Genomic DNA, 13,292 nt, shown 5'->3' with positions numbered 1-13,292 from the left:
ACTCCCAAACTCCTTAATTGCCATTGTTAAAGAAAGGATGTGAATTTTGAATAAATTTGTACTGTGTTGGATTGTAGCATTTGGATCCTTTTGCAGTTTTGTCTGCAATCATGCGGGCACAGGAGAAAATTATAGACCATGATCTGGAAAGTGTTGGAGTGAAGGATGCCAGGAGAAAGTTAAGGGGTGACTTGATTTGTTTGGCAGGTCTTGTGAAAACCTTTCCCGTTTGGCAGCATCATTCTTGGTTTAAAGGTGTCAGGACCAGCACAATATACTGGGGTTATCTGGTGTGAAATTCAGATCCAGGAGAACCTCTCACCTGCTTTTTGATATTCTGTTTATGTGGTCAGAGATGGCATTAAGTCCTTTGGTCAAAGCATCGTGCTGATGGCAGGACCAGCCCATAGGGCACAAGCCGTAGACGGGTCCAGAGCCGTTCAAGAGCAAAGCAGCTCGCGCCAGGCTGACATCCCACCACGAGCAATGCAGACACCCCATCCCGGCTCTGGGAGGATGCCACAAGCTCAGCTACAAGCCACATCCAGACAATTTCTCCAGGAGCAATGTTCCTCCTGCTGTCACCACCTCCCACAAGCTGCTCCTGCTGCCCTCTGTGATCCGTCCTCTGTCACTCCAGCACGGAAAAGGCTTCGCCAGCGCTGAACTGAAGGCAACCTCTTAATCAAACTAAGAGATGGGAGTTATAGTGTTTGTAAAATACTGTACAAATGGGAGGGTTTGATCACATTAAATGAAGGATCAGATTCATTAAATTAAGTGGAAAGCAATGTACATGGATAATTTTGAGGGTTGAGGCTGAATACGGTTTTTAAATAGGAAGTGATCAGCTGCTATACACAACACAGAGCAGCTCTCAAACATTTTTAATGACAGTATTTGTATACACTTTAGTTTAATTAACACATGGCACAAGAGAGGTTTGGTAACTAGGATATAGTCTCACACCAGTAGGCTCAATTATAACACCTGAAATTTCAAGCATCAATACACAAAAAAGAACGTCACCCATCCCTGCCCAGCAAGGTCTGGCTGTTTGAATTTCCATCACATGTTATTTCTCTTGGATGCGACAGTAATTCCTTCTCTCCAGATGGAGAAGTCCCCCTAGAAGTCGATGATCAGCTTCTCATTTGGATTTATTTCTTGTTTTCTGCAATCAAAATTAAGTGGGCTGTATATTGTCACTGCCCAGTGATTCACATTACATTTCTGACAGCTATGTTTATTAGTAAATATGTAGTAATTGCTTCCAGGATTGACTAGAACAGATCTTCTGGGTATGTGGGAGAGATTTCCCACGATGCGTGATCCCTTCGTTAGCACAGCACTCATCAGACACCAGAGAATTGTTGCAGCCGCGGTTGGGTTTTACGCCTCTGCACGTGCAGTGTTGGTCCGGGGGACAAACTTCAGAACAATTGGCTTTTCTGGTTTTAAGAATCCCTTTGAATTCAGCTTGAGAGGGATCTGCAACAATAACAGGGAAATATACTTGGAGATAGGCAAATTAAATAAGTAGAGGTTAAAGGAAAGAAATCTGGCCACAGTTTGGACACAACTTGATCTGTAGTGCCTGAAAGTGCAAAGTAGCTGGTGTTGGCACCCACCGTGAGAAAACTGGCACCTGGGTCTTCACGTGTGAGTTTCAAAACATAATGTGCTCCTCACCTGAGTTTCTTTGCAGGTCTGGAAGGTGAAATGTTGCAATAGGGCGATGATGGCAACTTTCAGAGTCAGGAGAGCAAACCGCATCCCAATGCAGTTCCGGGGACCAGCTCCAAAGGGCAGGTACGTATATGGATCTATGGCGTCCTTGTTTTCCTTACTGAACCTGGATTATGACATGGTTGGGGAAAATAAATTAAGGCAGCCCAAACCCAGAAAGCTACATATCTGTATTACTTATCCAGAGATCTATTGCTGGTGCCCTGCAGAGACTTTTGTTCTTTTGCTAAGGTATCTCTGCACACCCCAGCAGCTGGGTGCTGTGTCAGAGCCCTTGTCCAGGATGGCGTGGGATCCCCCTTCAGCATTTGAGTTCAATTCTGTCCATCCAGCATAGAAGTCAGGAGCAATGGGAAAATCTACACGCTCTCCCAAAATTACTCATTTTTCTATTTGTTTCACTTAGTGAGAGGCAAAGCAGGAGTTGTCTTGGTTAGGAGCAGCCTATGGCTTCGGTCTTGCTGGGAATGAGGTAGATACCAATTTTTAAAATAACCAACTAGGGAGAAGTTGTCCCTTCCTTGAAAACAAAGAGGGAAGGCAACTCTGGAAGGATCAACTCCAGTATATTTTGTAGCAAAGCCTGTGTGAAGAAAACAGGTTCAGCAATTAAGATTCTACAGAAAGATGGCTAGCAGTTACAAAAAACCTCACCACCTATCGACTCTTGTAAGTGAGACTCAAAACTGTGTACAAGATGTTGGGAGGTATCAGTGTTATTCCCCCAATAGAATTATGTTGTTTGAAACCTCATTTTAAGTGCAAATCTCATTTTTTTTTCCTAAAATGACATTCTCATCAGCCTGCAATTTCTTATTGGTATTGTTTGAAAAAAGATGGGAAGAATACCACTAGGAAGCTAATCAGAGATTAATACTTAATTACTATGTGAGGAAAAAGCAGCATGATATTTCTTCCCTTTCATTATGCTGTTTGTACCTTTCTGGTCTGAACTCTTCTGGGTTTGGCCAATACTCGGGGTCATGTTGCAGGATATAGGCTGGGATCATAACAATAGTTCCTTTGGGAATGGTCACTCCATTTATTTCTACGTCTTTCTTGCAGGTTCTCTCAATCCGTCCTCCAAGGGGGAAGAGCCGAAGGGTTTCACTCACTGCCATGTCAAGATATTCCAGTTGCATCACCGCTTCGTACGTGAGAGGAGCCTGTAGGACAACAAGAGAAAGGTGACCAAGTATGTTGGCACGAGGACTGGATTGTCCCAAAGTGACTGCTGAGGCCAGAGCATTCCCAGCCCCTGCTGCCCCAGCTGTGACTCGGACTTGCTGAAGAACAAAAATGCAAGGTAGAAATTGAATAATTGGTTTCATCTTCCATGGAAATGGAAATGCCTGGAAATCCACATCCACTTGTGCATGGGTGCAGAGTGTGGCAAATAGGTTTGTGCAGTGGAGTGGCCTGGAAGGTTTCAGCTACCAAAATCACTACAGGGCTGAGTTGTCTCTGAGTGTGTGTGTGTCCTGGAGATGTTGGAACATCACAGGATGAGGGTGTTTAGGAGCTAAAGATTTCTCCTTGTCTTGACTGAACAAGGAGGACAACAAGGTCAGAAGGTTTTCACCATCACTCAAGGTCCCCTTACCTTGTTGGGTAGAACAGTGTCGATTTCCTCCAGCAGTTTTTGCTGCACATCGGGATGCGTGGCGAGTTCATACGCCAGGTAAGCAAGTGTGTTGCTGGTGGGCTCATAGCCAGCAAAAATAAAGATGATTGCTTGTGCCAGGACCTCTGTGTCAGTCAGGGCTGTGAGGAGAGAGGACATGGGGAGATGAACAAAACTGGTGTTGGCTGATGGTCTCAGCAAGGAACCAGTGGCCATGAGTGGGGTTGAGGCAGGTTTGTTGTGGTTATTTTCTGATAACACATTCATAGCCACTCCGCTATCTGTCTGGAAAAAGTCATTTAATAGAGGAGGCAGGTGATTTCCTGGGTGTAAATGACTGCAGCAGTCCTACACCCTGGCAAAGGACCTGGGGGATTCCCCTTGGTCCTGGTGCTGGGGTGGTGACCCCATTGAGCCTTCCTCTGGGAAAGATCTCCCCATCTTCCCCTTGCTTCCAAAGCCCTTCTTCCTGTGGTGAATATTTGGATGTTGTTACCTTTATTTGAGTGATTTGCTTCGTTGCTGGAGTGACTGGTTGAGTTCTGGGATTCAATCATCAGCTGCAGAAAATCTACTCTGCCCTGAAATGAAAAGCAGGAAAGTTTCTTTGGTGACAGGTCTCTCAAGGGGGAGCTCAGATAAGCAAATTTCATAGCCTAAGCACAATTTTTAAACCGAAAGAGTCCCCAAAATGCACATGACTTCCTTGTTGTAAAATATGACGCTTTCATTTTATTTTGGAAACTTCTCTGTCTTTTCCATGAAGCCATTGGGTGTGAGAGCAGTGTCTCGAATGAATTTCAGGAAAGGGATCCGAACTCTAAAAGGGAGAATTTTGTCACGAAGTAGCTTCAATTTTTGAAAAGCGAGAGGGGAAGGCGCAACCACAAAAGGTGATATTGCTGCCCTTGTGCTGCTTACTCAGCTCTTATTCTCTGCCTAATCTTCTTCAGGGAGTGACTTACTACAAGTTTTGCAAACCCAAGCTTAATGCAGTTCTGCCAAACCTTTATCTGGATTCAGCTTCAGATCATGGATGTACAGCAGCCACTTGCTTCTCTGCTAGGACCGGTGAGGTGAGGCTTTTCTGACAGTATTAAAATCAAGTGTTTACACTTAAGTAGATTCAAGGGTTTGTGTCATTGTGCCTTGGTTTCACCTTTGATACTATCACTCTAATTGTTTCATTTAAGTGTATTTTCTGCCACAATTGCTAGCAGGTACATGCTTGCTTACTTTGTGAGCATCCTTTTCACGATCCTTCTTAATTTTGGTGACAGATCTTGCAAAGAAATCTACAGTAGCTTTGGGGAAGAAGCTTACATTCATCTTGCCCAAAACAGGAATAAGGAATGGAAATGCAACTGAAAAACAAATTGAGAATAAAATCAGACACTATAAACAAACTCCACCTCATATAAGATAGCTATGGATGTTACTGAGGAAGTAACTATGCTACTGAGAAATTATTTCCTCTCTTGATTTCTTTATCTTGGCAAAGCCTGAGCTTTGCATTTTTTCCTCTTTCTGTTTCTTATGATAGTTTGTCTTGACGCAACCATCTCCCGGGTTCCTCTGGGCATAACTGAGCTGGGCATAATCTTTGCTTTGAGATAACCAAAGCCGATGCCACCCTCTTTTTGAAGGCACTACTTTCTAAGGACAGGTTACTTCTGTGCATTGTGCAGCACTATGACAGGAATGGGGCTCAGAAGAGAAATAGTACAACTTCTGAATTCTTTTTTTCAGGCTGAGCCATTCACTGCCATGCTCTACTCATGCAAACATTTTCAAGCCTCCTTCAGAGCATTTCCTTCATCATAGAGAATGGATCTTGAGCTCATATTCCTAAAATCTACTTTACCAGAACCTCCTCTATGTGCAGATCGCAACTTTCCTCATGTTTTAGCAAGATATCTAATCATGATTTAAGGTCCATCTCCATCATCATCACTGCAAGCTATTGCACTGCTAGGAAATTGCGTGTAATTACAGTCCCTGCTCAGCATTCTCTTCCAGAAAATGCATTTCAGATAGCACCATTCTCCTCAAGCCTCACAGCTGAACTTGCTTTTCAACCTCGAATCATTTTCCAGCATTTATTTGGATATTGGCTAGGATGTTCGTGTGGTTCTTGCATTGTGGATGTCAAAAGTGGAAGAAGTTTTTACCCACCTCCTTTGAAGAGTTTTAGCATGAAGCTAACAATGAGGAAACGATGAGACAAGAGCCATTAGGACTTCCATTCTAGCTAATGAAGTTATTTAAGAGATACTGTTAATGTACAGGATGCACCAGTCTGATAAACTCGCTAAAGTCACCCTTCAGTCGTACTCTGACACCTGAATGAAATTTTCAACAAAAAATGTCATTTACATGCCAAGATGAAGAGTGGATTAAAGAAGTCAAACTTAACAAAATTCTGCATCTCTCTGACAAAGGGGTCATTGGGGTTGTTCATGGAGTCGATGTTCACACCGAATGAAGTGCTGGTGACGACATCCATGCTGTAGGCTCCAAAGATGCTGAGAAAAGATGGAAAAGGGAGACTGTGGTTAAATATTTGGACCAAGTGAATATATTTTTTTTTCCTAATGCCTACGTGACATTCAAATATAAATTCTCATAAGACCTCCTGCCCTGATTTTGAAAAGGAAATTGGATATATAGTAACTGAAAAGCACTTATAGTGAAAGGGACAGATTTTTAGAGAGCTTTGGTTTCAAGCCTGCATGGGTTTTGAAATTGGACAGCTTTTCGGAGGATTTTTAAAACAGCATGTAGCTACATGAGCAGGTTAGTGCAAGGACAGCATGAAGCTCTCGAGCATTTTAGTTTTTTGGGGAGGGGTGGTAACGCATCCTGCTTCAAACACACCATAAAAATGGCCTTGCTCAACCCAGCACAGCTACCCATAATGGTACCAACCATCCAAACCCTCTCCTTATGGGGTTTTTGGTAGGGAAGAGCGTTGCTGGTGTGTGACTACTGGTGTGCAGCTGCTCTTTCTGCATCTCTGCTTTGAAGTTTGGGGTGAAATCCATAGGTTTCAGAGCCCATGTGAGGGCACAGGTGAGGATGATGCACCCAGGGCCACAGTATGGCCTCCGCCCAACTCCACCCAGCAATGGGGCAAGCGATGGATGAGCCAGGCTCTCAGCTAGCCCTGTTCCTCGTTTCAGAGGTCTGGTTTACTCAGCGACCGATCTGCATTGCCAGTAACGAATGAAGTGCAGCACTTGCTAACAAGGTTTGCTGCTTAGCCTGCTGCTCCTACCAGCTACTTACTCCTTTACAAGTAGAGCGGTGTCCTTTTCCACTCGCTTATGAACATTTTTCACCAAAGATTCCCCATAGTGCTTCATTATAGGGAACATCTGTAACAAACCAGAGATGCTCACTTAAGTACAGTACATTTTACTTCTTTAAGACAGGCTTACAAAGACTGCAGGGAGTTTCATGAATAGTTACAAATAAGATCTTTCTGCTAAGATTTTTATTTTAAGCCTTTTTAAAAAAATTTAAATTGGGCATAAATTAAACAGGCCAGCCTAGTTGCCAGGCTCTGACTAAAGAAATCAGACCCCTGTGACCATCTCAGCCTGGAAATACTGTCTACTGACTTTCTAATTCAGTTTGTACTGCTCCTCTGCATTTTACCTCCTTTAGTTTCCCACTGGTGAAGGTTGGCGAGAGCACGGTACGAAGCCTCTTCCACTGTTCATCTTCAGCTATTGAGACAGCGTCTCTCAGCATCCCTACTAGATCTAGATTCTGAAGGGGAAAGAGACAAGGTATTAACCCCAGGAAAGACAGTGATTTCCTTGCAAGGGTGGGAATGCAGCATGCAAGCCCCTGCCCAGGCTATTTCAGGGTCATTACTACTGGCAGCAGGCTAAGACCTTACAGACTCTCTCAAGACACACGTACATAAATAACGCCCTTTCCTGCAGTAAAAATCAACTGTGATATGCCGCTTCCGTATCCAGAACAAGTAACCCAGCAAGTCCCACACCCATGTGTATGTGTGCACCCACACCCAACGGTGTCACCCAGTCTCTGTACCTCAGCTGGAAGCTGCAGGGTGGCACATGGGCCAGCTGGACCCTTACAGATTCCTGTGTGCTCACACAGATTCTCAAATTTATCCCTAGATATGTATATATAGGTGTGAGAGCAGAATTTGCCTGATATGCAGGCAAATAGCTTCCTCTGCCAGGCCAGGTACGCAGTCCCCAGGCTGTAAGGCAGGGGAACAGTGACATACAGTGGCCATTTACAGAAGTCCCTATAGCATAGTCACTCTTTCCCAATGGGAAACCCTGCTACATGCTTGTCTCCTCCTGTACTTTGTTTTTTGGACTCTGCGGTACATCATGATGCTTCTGCTCTTACCCTCCGGTTGGTAAAGGTGGAGTAAAACTCTTTAACCAGCACAGCTTTAATGATCTGGGGGTCTGTGACAGCCAGCACGGGTTGCCTGCCATCGTAAATCCTGGTGGGGGGAGAGGAGGAGACAAATAAGCAACCGCAGGTAGCTGAAATGCAAGGCTTAGCTGATGCCCAAGAAACAAAATACGTTAAACCAATGCTCCTCCATCACCAGCCTGGCTGTTCTGCAGATGCCTAAGTGCAGAAATGTAGAAATTAGAGATGGAAAAGGACTCCCAGGTCTTCTTCCATCTGGTTTTGTAAATGATAAAGGGGGGCTAAACACCTTCCAAATTCACTGGGAAATGAGCAGGGCTCAGTCCCTCACAGGACCAGACACTAAATGAAGCAAGTGTCTTCACTTTCTCCCCTGACTCTCCATGTTTTTCCAGGCACTTAAACACATTACAGTATTAGAAGGAAACTTGTTTGACCCCTTTCAGGCTCTTGAGTGGGGTGCCTGGAGACTCAGGCTGACAGCACTGAAATATCCTTGGAGATGAAACGTGATCCTTGTTTTTGTCTTTCTAAGCTGCCAGTTCTGAACACTTTCCTGGAACAGATGTAGATGAAGCAGATTTACGTGCTTTCCCCATTTGTGTAAAGACGTCTTTTCCAGACTCCTTTTTTTTTTTTTTTTGAAGTTGCTGTAGGGACTAATGGATACATTGTAGAGGATATGCACAAGTTTGTAGCCCAAGTTATAACAGCAGCAATAAAAGCCACAGGAGATGCCCAGAGCAGAGCAGCGGTAGCTGCACCGGCTCCCCCAGCAGCAGGTAAGGATCAGCAGCACAAGGAAGTCGCAGGCTTTGGATCTGCTGCTTCACTTGGTGTTGGGACTCGCATTCCTCTGCTGTTGATAAACCAGGAGAACTCGAACTCCCAGCTCCAGATTCTTCCTTAAGTAAATAGTAGCTTTGCTGCCGATTTTGTTAGGAGTGGGTGAGGGCCTTTTGTTCTCAGCTTTAAAATGGCTAAATGGCTTTCATAGCACAGATCAGTGATTTCCATATAGCACAACAGCTGCACAGCCCTGCAATCATCGGGCTTTAATGTAAACCACCACAAGCACCCTATCGTTATTGTACTGATAGTGCTGGGACCATCAGGGCTGCAGGTAGAGAAAAGGGACCTTTCCTAGTGACTTTTTTCTCCCTTTTGTATGGATTCTCTTTTTACCTTAAGAAGAGGTCAGTGGTTCGTACTTACCCCCAGATTTTCCCGTATTTCTGGAAGCATTCGGTGTCATATTCCAATAAACCCTGTGGAAAGAAATTTAAAAATGAACTCAGAAGATGCAGTGGAGGGGATGAAGTTGGAGATGGTGGCTTGGGAAGGGCATCTGTGAACTCATGTTTAGAGCTGCGTTCTGAGTTCTACTCTCCAAAAACATGCTGAAGGACAGCATAAATGTATAGTGTGTTGTGAAAGAGCTGTTTGCCAGGACCCTGGCAAAGGGCAGTGGTAAATCAGCCACCCATGCGTGCTGGTTGGGTGATGCTGTAAAAGCAGAGCCCCATTGTCTGTGTTACTGAGCCCTTATTCTGCGCTGGCCTCTGCACAACCTGTGTGTCAGAGCAGAGCTTGGCATTTGGAGATAACTTATCATCACCATGTATTTATTTAGCTAGAGCTGTATGAGCAAAGGCTGATAATTCTGGGGCCAGGAAAGCTTCAGTCACTTACTTTGCGATATTCCATGCTTGTCCCAATGAAAGGCAGAGGCCTTGGTCCGGGAATACCCAACTTCTTGAACAAATTAAATGGCCAGGTCCCATACCTGTGGGATAGAGAAGACAAGTGCTACATCACCATGGCATCAGGACTGTGAGCTCTCCTAAACCCAGACACTGCCGCAACGTCCCCTTGGCTTTAAGTAGTAGAGGATGTTGGTCTGGGAGTTTGAAAAAGGTGATCCAAAAGAAAATTGCCCTGTAAAAAGTACTTGATAAGCACGGCGAGGTTCAGTGCTGCCACACAGAGCTTCAGAGAGATCACTGAGACGTCAAAGCAGCTGTCACCTAAAGGCATGGGTGCTCCGGTGGGTACAGGACCTTGAAGCCTTTACTAGAAGTCAGAAGAGCTTGCTGCCAGCCAAAGGAGAGACAGAAAAAGGAGCTGGAAGGAGGAACACCAAGCTTACATGTTTTTACTGAAGAGAAATCAAAGCAGTGCCAGAAGTGACGTCCCAAACAGGGCTTTTGTCAAGCTGCACTTTAATTTCATGTATTGCGCTCCCTCCCCTTGCGTTCGCTCAATGGTGTGTCAGGAAGTCTTGCCTTGATGGTTTTCTCTTTAGATTTTATTGACAGCTTTGCAGATTTCTTTCCTCTGAAGCACCCTTTTTGGCAGCTCTAAAGTTATTACTTCTACCTCAGGGGCCTTCTGTTTCTCGACAAGGGCCTGGGCTGCAGCCCTTTGAAGCTTGTCTTTGGCTGTGTTGAAAGAGCTCCTCAAAATATTTGGGTTTGGTTGGTAGCTGCAGCTTCCCAAGTGACCAGTTCATTGCAGAAGGGATGTGAAACTGCAAAGGTTTGGCAGAGGGATGTTATCAGAGATCCTCTTTGGGCTATGTAGCAGCAGCTTATCAGCCAGCATCTTGGGAATGCTGTCCTGAAAAGCTGGAGTCTAGGCTGAGACTTAGCGGGGGGGTTCCCTTGCAATTAGTAAGATTTTTCTAAATCTGGGGAACCCCAAATGAGATCAATTTCCCCCAGCACAGGTTCTGCCAGACCACAAAAGTGGATCTCATTTTATAGTCCAAACACAGCAGGCAAAAAAACCCAGGGAATCGGTTGTTTGCAGGTGCAGAAAGGTTTCAGAGAGCTCGGTTTGTCAATGTTTAACCTTTTCTGTCAGAAGATAATTCAGTACTAGGTATAAAATGTTTGTGGATTTGTAATGTTTATGGGCAGCTGGGGCTGCAGGAGGACCAGGAGATGCCAGGCTGGGCTGGTTACAAAGCCCAGAAACGCTATGGGAAGGTAGGCTAGGCTTAATCCATTTGAAACATGGCCAGAAAAGCAGAGTCTGATGCTCTTACGACCAAAACATGACACAGTTTTCTGCAGGCTGAGAAGGGCCATTCAGCAGAAAGCTAGAGAATAGTCATTATGTATTCTCACCATGGATGTGAACCAGAAATGCCCGATACTCCTTCGTGTGTAAACTGGAACAGCATTGCCCCAGATGGGCAAGAAGCATCTGAACAACCTCCCTGTCCTAAGAGGCAGGGAATTCTCTATTTAACTCAGATATCAGAGCATGAAGATCTGGGCTTAGTCCCTTTCGCCACAACAAAATTGCAAGAGGCTGCAGAAGGTGGGAGTGTGGTAACCAGCAACCCTAGATGGCTACGGAGACATTGAAATATGAGTGTTTAGGTCATTAATGAGGATGGAGTTTGGTTTTTGGTTTGGTTTCGATTTTTATTGGTTGGGGCTTTTTTGGAAGTATCTGCCCCAAACAGGCTTTTGAGTTATCCAAATTACAGGGAAAAGTTCAAGAAGAAAAGAAAAAAAAAAAAAACACAAACCGGCTAAAAGTTTCAGAGTTTACTGAACCACTGCGCTTGGAGCATTGCCAGAGCAGACAAATGGATTGTGCTCGTGCACACCACATTAATCATTAAGGTTTATGGCTAGCAACATGCTGTCTCTGCCTAAGGGCTTGTCAACACTACAAAGTTTGTCAGTCCAGCGTTGTTGGAAGAGGCTGCTGGTGGACATGCTGTCTGTCCCAGCAGAAGGGGGTTTTCCACCCACCTTGCTATGTCGCAGCGCTGAACAGCATCAGCAAAGCGGACGAAAGCTTTTTCTCACTAGCATGGCTCCTTGGAAGCAGCAGGGTACGCTTCTGCTCGATAGACTTTGTCTGAAAAGCCAGGAGCAGAGAGCTGACCTTGCTCGGGGCTTCATTTCTTCTCCTAGCAAGGGTGAGCTGTGGGCATGGGCACGGGGATGCTGTCCCTGCAGGCACGTGGCAAATCAAACTTCTGCAAAGGATCCCTCCTGGTTCAGATGCCCGTGTGTGGAGCATCTTACCCGGGCAATACGGAGGGAGTCAGACTAGGAACTGATCCTAGGAATGCTCTTTTTCTGGTGCCTTTCTGCTGCTCTCCACTTTTGTGGGTCAGGCAGTGTGGTCACTTACTGCCTGCTCCCCTCCACAGGGCACAGCCTTCCTTAGACTGTATTTTAGTGGAAAATCACCCGACAGATTGCGATCCTCACTGAAGCCAGCACCCTGCTAGTAACGAATGCTTGGCACCATTACTATTTGATTATTGCCTTGATGCTTAGCAGCAAGATCATAACAGTGCACGGGAACGCTCCAAACCTTGGAGAAACATCACGTGTCTGTAAGGTCTTTAAACTTCTCTGCTACTTCCCAGAGCCTCGTTAGAGGCTGGAAATCCAGAAATCACACCTACCTGCTTGCTCTTCAGCAGACTAGCTGCATGAAAATAAACAATGGTAAGAACAAGAAAACAGCATAAGCAAAGAACCAGTGAAGAATATTTTACTCACGTGAACAGGAGGGCTACGAAAATAACTAAAATGGCCCATGTCTCCGTAGAGAAGAAGGGAAGGTCCATTTGGGTTCTTCTCCGGTTGGCTTTGAGGTCTGCCTTGGTGCGTTTGTCCCAGGTCTGTGGGAAATAAGAGTGTTTTGCAATGTGCACTTTTTATGTGTCCAGTCATATGATTTAGGGGCTGTCCTTCTGTTGTGAAGGAGGAGGAGTGGAAGGCAAAGGCAGCAAAATATGCTAATCTGAAAAACGTGATTCATATGATAGACAAATGCTTGGCTGAACTGGCTAAGGTTCAAATAATATAATACATACATTGCCAGGCATTTCGGTTAGTTTCTCTGTTATAATAGTAAGTAATAACTGGCTTTGTATTGAGTAATGCTCCTGGGCTCCTACACCAAAATAAATAAAAGCAAGTTACAATGAAAAGGTAAATCCCAAAGCAAGTGTCAGAGTTGGTTTACAAAAGGAAAAGAGAAGTGAAAAGGTTATTCGTATATTGTATGACAAGATCTTTTCTGGCAGCTGAATTAACTTGGGCAGAATTTAAGATTTTCTTTCTGTGTGTGTTGTGAAGAGCAAGTACTGCCTGTGGTGGGTCAGAAGCAGCTTCTGACAAAGGCAGGAATTTGTCCCCTACGCAGGCTTTAGAAGTCCACCTTGTTTGCTGGATTGTGACCGGGTGCTTTGTAAAAGAAATGTTGTCATTCCACAACAGTAAGCAGTTAAAGTACTACCATTTCGAAACCACTAGCTCGTGACTAATGAATAAAAAGAAACAGCATCCACCCTTCTGCAGCAGCTGGCAAAAAGACACAAGCAGAGGGAAAGCACAAATTTTGTAATGGTTCTCCTGTAAGGACGGCGCAGAAAATGTATGGGCGTGCTAAGAGAAGGTTGTGATGGTGGAGAAAACTGGGCATTTGGATGGTGTTTGTTAGTGGCCATAAT

At 44.8% G+C, this 13,292-nt stretch overlaps 1 protein-coding gene across 1 annotated transcript; it reads right to left on the bottom strand.

Annotated features, from left to right (window-relative positions):
- Positions 1–876: 876 nt before the first annotated feature.
- Positions 877–12,471, bottom strand: LOC135994201 (cytochrome P450 3A21-like). Its single transcript, XM_065644580.1, has 13 exons — positions 12,337–12,471; positions 9,494–9,587; positions 9,017–9,069; positions 7,769–7,868; positions 7,034–7,147; positions 6,662–6,750; positions 5,750–5,898; positions 4,610–4,737; positions 3,870–3,954; positions 3,353–3,513; positions 2,689–2,915; positions 1,693–1,855; positions 877–1,491 (listed from the first exon to the last, which is right to left on the bottom strand). Exons 1-13 carry the CDS (start codon positions 12,402–12,404, stop codon positions 1,393–1,395), a joined length of 1,530 nt encoding a protein of 509 aa, XP_065500652.1. The 5' UTR covers positions 12,405–12,471; the 3' UTR covers positions 877–1,392.
- Positions 12,472–13,292: the final 821 nt, after the last annotated feature.

This window comes from Caloenas nicobarica, chromosome 14 (genome assembly GCF_036013445.1).
Source record: "Caloenas nicobarica isolate bCalNic1 chromosome 14, bCalNic1.hap1, whole genome shotgun sequence".
Lineage (NCBI taxonomy): Eukaryota > Metazoa > Chordata > Aves > Columbiformes > Columbidae > Caloenas > Caloenas nicobarica.
Note: the sequence above shows the minus strand (reverse complement) of the source record. Positions and strands in the feature narration are given on the sequence as shown.